Source organism: Myotis davidii, unplaced genomic scaffold, assembly GCF_000327345.1.
Source record: "Myotis davidii unplaced genomic scaffold, ASM32734v1 scaffold520, whole genome shotgun sequence".
NCBI classification, from domain to species: domain Eukaryota; kingdom Metazoa; phylum Chordata; class Mammalia; order Chiroptera; family Vespertilionidae; genus Myotis; species Myotis davidii.
Window position 1 is genome coordinate 3,320,427 of NW_006292908.1, and position 6,960 is coordinate 3,327,386.

Here is a 6,960-nt window from a genome sequence, read left to right on the forward strand (position 1 = left end):
AACATATAATCAAAGTTGATTTTAACGTAAACATTTAAGCTTCTTGGTAAATAAAATAGGCCTTTTGCAACTGATGTGATTGATAAGGCCCTAAATAACTGTGCTGATCAAACTGTAAATGTGCAACTTGCCAGGGTTGTGATTTCATGCAGTCATGTGGCAGATATTTAGCAAGCACTACTTCTGCGCTAGGTATTGAGCCATACAGTGTGTAAATATGAAGATGAATTAGGTAATTTGTTCCTTCTCATGTACTTCACAACCTGTTAGAGGAGGGATGATTTGGACTTGATTACCTAAGAAGATGGGGCAGAGCTTGTATACCATAATTAATGCCACAAAAGTAGTATAAAAGTGCCATTCAAATATGAGAAATGATCATTTCTGAACGAGGTAATCAGAAAAGAGAGAATAGAATCTATGAGATCTGGAATCAGTATCTGCTCTCATCTTTGAAAGATGCACAGAACTTCGTTAAGTAGCATTAGGCATTGGGTCATTCCAAAAGGAAAAACGTGTTCAGAAGGAAAAGCAAATAAAAGGCAATGGGTATTAGTGGACTGGTAATTAGTCTAGCTCAGTAAGAGACTAGGGTATGCATAACAGAGAAGGGCAGAGCCACAGGAACCTAGGAATGTAGACTCAAACCTGATATGCTGAGGAGTTTGTACTTGTTTATCTTGGTAGACACTGGGGAGCCATTGGGGAGATGTATGGAATGGAACGGAATGTTTAAGTCATTTTAGGAAGAAATCTGGTAAGAGGGATGCAAAAGAGTCTGGAAGACACACTAGAGAAGTGGAGGAATTATCATATTTTGGACAGTTCAGGTGTGAGGCCATAATGAATACAATAAAAATATGACACTTGGGAATGGGAAGGTAGCCAGGGATTCAAAAGCTATTGTGGAAGGAAAGTGAATGGGAATAGGAACTTACTGGATGCGACAGTTATATGTGGGACAGAAAGGTGCACAAAGATTCTGGAACACAATGATTTTTGAAAAGAAAGCTAAGTTAGATTGGCACCGACAGAACTCAGTGACAAGAGGGAAGTGACTGGAGGGAGAAAAAATAGGGGCAGCTACACGTACACAGTCTCTCTTTGTAGTGAAATGAATGGGGAAAAAAGAACAATGGCTTCACAGAATATGACAGCTGGGAGCATAATGATTAGAGTGTAGAACTCTGAAGCCAGACCCCTGTGTCCAAAGTCTGGCTCTGACACTCACTCACTGTGTGAATGCAAGCTATGTTCTTAAACTCTCCAAACCTCTGTTTGCTTATCAGTAAAACAGGAGTAATAATGCTGTCTACCCCATGAGTTGAACAGTTGGCATTCATTATAAATTCCATATATGTTTTTGCACTTACTATGGTACAATGAGAGATATGATGTATAGAGGAGATAAGATGTACAGCAAGTAGAAAGAAACGACCATTAATTCATTCACTTGAGTGAATTGTATCAATTGTGTGCCTACCATGTGCCAGGCTCTGTTCTGGTTATTGAGGACACAAAGTAATCAAAACAGGCGAAATCTCCGCTCTGATATAGCTTGCATTCAGATATGGAAAACAAATAATAAATAAACACAAACATGTTAGTAGGACGGTCACACACAATAAAGGAAAATGAAGCAGAATGACCGAAGACGCTATGTTAGGCAATGGTCAGGAAAGTCCTGTTTGTGGTAGTGGCAGTTGAATACAGACTTGAACGATAGGAGGAAATAACCATAAAAATATCTACGAAAAGAGATTCCAAGCAAAGAGAACAGCAAGTGAAAAACCCCTGAGTTGGAAGGTGCATTATTGTCCAAAAAACAAAGAAGAGGACTATGTGGCCGAAATGGATTACAGACAGGAGTAGCAGGAGATGAAGTGAGGGGTAAGGCCAGAGGGTGGATCACATGGTACCTTGTAAGACATGGTAAAAACGTTGGGTTTGTTTCTATATGTGATGGAAGTCAAGAGGAGTAACACAAGGAATACCTTTCAATGTTTGTATTTTGAAAGGCTAATGAGAAGTCAACTTACTGTAGGTTGAAGAGCTAAAGGGAAGAAAGTAGTTACAAGCTTATAGCTATAGTCTGTTATCTTTAATAGATAGTGGTGTGTAGGATATGGGCAGCGCAGTGAAAATGGAAAGCAGTGGTCAGATCTGGGACAAGTTTTGAAAGCAAGAACTAAAGATTAAATATGGAGTGTGAGAAAATCAAAATGAAACTGAAGTTGAATTAGAGTAAATGAATCAATAGTGGTACCATGTATTAAATGGGGAAAATAGGAGGATTGAGTTTGGAGTTGGGGAGAGGAATTATGGAAGAGCAAGGTTTTCATTTTGAACATAGATGGCTTGCTTATTAGATAGCCATTTGGAGATGTTGAGTGAGCATTTGTATAGAAGTTGATGTGGATTCTGGGAAGAGATTAAGCTGGTGATGACTTTTGGGATTCATGCACATTTACGTGGCATTAAGGCCATTGGTACTAGATCATCTGAGAAGCTAGTGTAGATTGACGAGAGAAGCTTGAAGACCAAGCCCTAGTGCACACTCTGACTCTTGGGATTGGGAGGAAGAGGGGGAACAAGTGAAGGATACTGAGAAGGAGCAGCCAGTGGGATAGGTAGGAAAGCAGGAGCATTTAGTATACTACTAAACTCAACCTAAAACATATTTCAGAACAAAGAGTGAGAAGCTGTGTCCAATTTTCCTAAGCATCTGAGAATTGATCATTTGATCAATGTGGAAATTATTGATGACCTTTGCAACCATGTTTCAATGGAGAGGGACTGGAAAAAAGACCTTAAAATGAATAAGGAAGATTGAAAGAGGACAAAAGAAAGTATAGACAACTTTAAAGGAGCTTTTTAAGCAAGGAGAGTGGAGCTTCAGGTGGAGGGGAAAGTGGTATCAAGGGAGGGTGCTATGTAAAACAGGAGTTGTGAGACAATATTTGTATGCTTATTGGAGTTATCATTTGGAGGAGAAACTGATGCTACAGAAAAGGGAGGGAGGGGGACAGAAGAGTTCCTAAGTGGGTAAGAAAGGGATATCCACAAGAGAAAGAACCAGCCTTAGGTAAAAGTACAAATAGATTGACTCAATTTGATGGAAAGATAAGGATAGGATTTCTGAATGCTTCTCTTTTCTTACTGAAATAAGAACCAAGGAAATAGGTATCGGGAGTCTGAAAAGTGAGAACAGATATAAGACATTATCTTACAAAGTGAGACAATGAATGACTACAGAAACGCAGTGGCATTTCCAAATACCCAGTAAGTGGCCATAAATACCCAGTAAGCAGAGTATGGTTTTTTTTTTTCTAGAGTCAGCTATTAGGGTATGTGGTAAGAGTTGGCAGAGAAGCTGATTTAACCAGGGTTGTGTTTTTTCAGGTGACATAATCAGGAAGGAGGACCAAAGGAGATGAGGGTGTTTGCAAAGGACTAAAAATAATAAATGATGATGGATTAGAAACCGAGTTTGGATGAAAATGAGGACATGAGGTGATGAGGAACACTGGAAACGTGGCAGAGTTAATGGATTGGAGGTCACAGTGAAATTGAAGAATTGTTGGCAACGGGGAAATCAAATAAGTGAGCAAGAAAGTAATAAGGTGCTGGAAAAACAGATGATAGAAACTGACATTTTGTAGGGGGTGTGATTATTGCTTTAGTGTGTGACATGGAATTGATATGTTGCAGTGGGAGAGAACCAATATCATTGCAGGTAACATAAGGGAACTAACAGTCTAGGGCACTGGATGGATTGTCTGCATGGGTATTGTAATTACCAAGATTGATCATAGAGGTAATTGAAAGGAAGGGGTCCCCAGATACTAATATCTTCAATAAATATGGGAGTATGACAGAAAACTTCAACAAGAAGGGGATAGTGAATGAGTATCTCTCAATACTTGCTTCAAGGGTGCTAGATTATTTAAGTTTAAAAATTGTACTTACTACATAATTTAAAAAACCTATGAAGGTGACCATTAGAATAAGTTCAATAATATTGACATAAATTTCAACTCTTTATATATATATATTTACAATTTCTTCAATATGCAGCGGGTTGTTTGCCAGAACATTTCATTGAACAGAGTGAAAATTCTGACTTCTAATTATAAATAATACGGTTTTAGTCATTCTTCATGAAGTCCATTTACCCAGAAAGATCAGAGAAAACATTAATCACTTTTTGATAACTGATATAGAAAAGATACAAAAAGAAATCACTTCATTTCCTCGGTGTGGCACCCATCTTGACTCACCAGGATTGTTGGACTGGGCATCCATAGGGATCATGAGTTTTGCGCGGGTGGCTCGGCGAGCAGCCAGTGACCTCTCCAGAGTGGACATGGAGCTCCCTGCTTCTTCAGTGTCCTGACCTAAAAGAAAAACAATACTCCTGAGAGACACACTTTCTTCAATGAGTCAACTCTTTATATCATTTCTAGCCAGACACACCATGCCTTTTTCATTTTAATGTATTAAGTCATAACATCTAATGTCTTGTGACCCAAGCAATATACCCTCACTAATAAAATTCACCTTAACCTCATTACCCAGAAAATAACATAGCCAGGACGAAGAGGTAAGTAGGAGGAATAGGTAAATGTGTGTCTGAAATAGATGGTCCCACTCTAATCACTCAATCTCACTCCATGATGCTAGAGGATTAAAGAACAAATTACGACCTCAGCCTTCAGAGCCAAAAGCCTAGCTGGCCACAAGGAGGAATCTTCAACTGTCACACGGTAGTGCTTAAGGGAACTAAAATGCATTTAGTAACTGAATGTGACAGCAAAGTTAGAGACTCCGCGTGAGATATTAGTTAAGGTCTAGAAAAGGAATACTCAAAAACTTATCATTGAAAATCAGTAACTGAAGTCCTTGTCAGACAGTCCAAAGCTAAGAAAGTCTAGTTAGTAGGTTACACATTTAAAACAACTAAAATATTTTTTATTTGGTTTAAAAAGCACAGCTACTCATTCTACAAACATATCATGAGTAGACGAAGAGATTTTCTGATGAGAGCACTTGTTAATTATTCAACTCCCCATGCGCATTTCAAACACATGAGGACCCACAGAAAGTGAAATGCCTTACCACCAACTCTCTAGATTTCTTAGTTATACCTGGACACGATTGTTCTGTATCATTTTATTAAACATTGGGTGTTTTCTTAAGATCACTCTGTACACCTACGGAGCCTTCAAATAGACTTCATCGAACTAGGCTAGTGATCATATCACATGATTACATGGGGATGAGAGTTGATCTTCATGGCAATCAAGGCAAAGAGACAGAATTGTCAATGTTTTCACATTTCAAGTATCCTTGATGTGATTTTTTAAAGCAAGGAATTGACAGCAAATTTATAATCAACTTCCAATTACCCACAGACACAGGGAACTGAGAAGTGTACAGTAGCTTCAGCTTTTATTGTCTTGACAAACGTTTTGTTCAAGATTTAACAAAAAGCCATCAATTCATTGAAGCTTCACATTTCAATGTTTCCCAATGGTATCACCTCCTACCTCTTAGAAGTTTAAAATAGCATGGCAATCATAAAAGGCAGGCAACAGGATGATGGGATAGAAAGTAAACCAGGTTAATCAACCACATGTATATCAGACTGTTTGAACTATTGGTAAATAACTGCGAATTAGTGGGAAGGTTACCTCCACAAAAGAGGGAGTGGAGGACACCCTGTGGGGTTCTTTTTCTGACGGCAGAGGAGAGAATTACCTGAATGAGAGGTGCTTTTGCTCCCCATTTGGGTTTCTGACTGGCTGTGACTGACTGGTGTGAGCTCTTGGCAACTTTGGATGGGGGTGTCCCTCCCGCTAGGGTCGGTGCCTGATGGCTTCTCGATGTTCTTCATCTCCATCTCCTCATGATGGATCCAAAGATCAGGGGGCCGCAGGTCCTTCTGGCTGCCCTTCCTTTTGCCAACACTGTGGGTGGCCCGTTTCCTATGGAACAGAATTAGAAGGCCAATGTGAGTGCCTCGCCTCAATGGCCCCCTCTCTCCTCTCTGTCAATTCAAGTTAGAAGCCGGGGAAGGAAACAGAAGCACTCCCAGGAGGAAACCTGTGAAAGCCAGGAATTGGCAGGCTTGTGTTGGCCGCCTTTGCCCTTCCCCAGAAGGGTCACCACGTGGCAGGAGATGTGGTGCTGAATCCTCAGGGTCTCGGGGGGCCTGCCAGGGAGCACCTCCCTTCAGCTTCCCCAGCTGCAAATCCGAGCCCAGCTGACAATGGGTTCGATGGAGCCATATGCCAGTCTTTGGAGCGAGGCATAAGGTAACTGACTGCAGCATCTGCTTAGGAGATAAAGGAAGGAACTGCTTTGAAAAGGCAAATAGAAATAAAAAGGCCCGAGTCTGTGCCAACAGCCAAGGTAGAAGCTTAGAAGGAGGTCTACACCTCCGCTGTATAATTTAACGTGCGATTCGGAAGCTTGCTCCTTGTGGACAAAAGATCACATGGGGACGTTCTTAAGAGAAGAAAACGCTTTCCCCTGAGAGCCACTGAGTGTCTGGATTCAAACTCAGTAAGACCCACCCTTCTGAGAAGAGAAGAATACCCATGGGAGTGTGATTCAAATGCCTCTTATTTGACTCAATAAGAATTTTGGCCCAGCCGGCATGACTCAGTGGTTGAGCATCATCCTATGAACTGGGAGGTCATGGTTTGATTCCCAGTCAGGGCACATGCCCAGGTTGAAGGCTCAATCCCCAGTGTAGGTCTTGCAGGAGGCAGCCAATCAATGATACCCTCTCATCACTGACGTCTCTATCTCTCTCTCCCACTTCCTTCCTCTCTGAAATCATTAAGAAAAAAATTTTTTTTAAAAAAAGAATGTCCTCCTTTTTTAAAAAAAATATATTTTATTGATTTTTTACAGAGAGGAAGGGAGAGAGATAGAGAGTCAGAAACATCGACA

At 40.5% G+C, this 6,960-nt stretch overlaps 1 protein-coding gene across 1 annotated transcript in view; it reads right to left on the reverse strand.

Annotated features, from left to right (window-relative positions):
* DCC (DCC netrin 1 receptor) overlaps positions 1 to 6,960 on the reverse strand; it is a 349,712-nt gene that overhangs the window by 33,862 nt on the left and 308,890 nt on the right. The window contains exons 20-21 of the mRNA XM_015565696.1: positions 5,761 to 5,987; positions 4,281 to 4,397 (exon numbers count right to left, since the gene is read on the reverse strand). Of these exons, the coding sequence (XP_015421182.1) occupies positions 4,281 to 4,397; positions 5,761 to 5,987 (344 nt within the window). The remainder of the gene's footprint in view (positions 1 to 4,280; positions 4,398 to 5,760; positions 5,988 to 6,960) is intronic.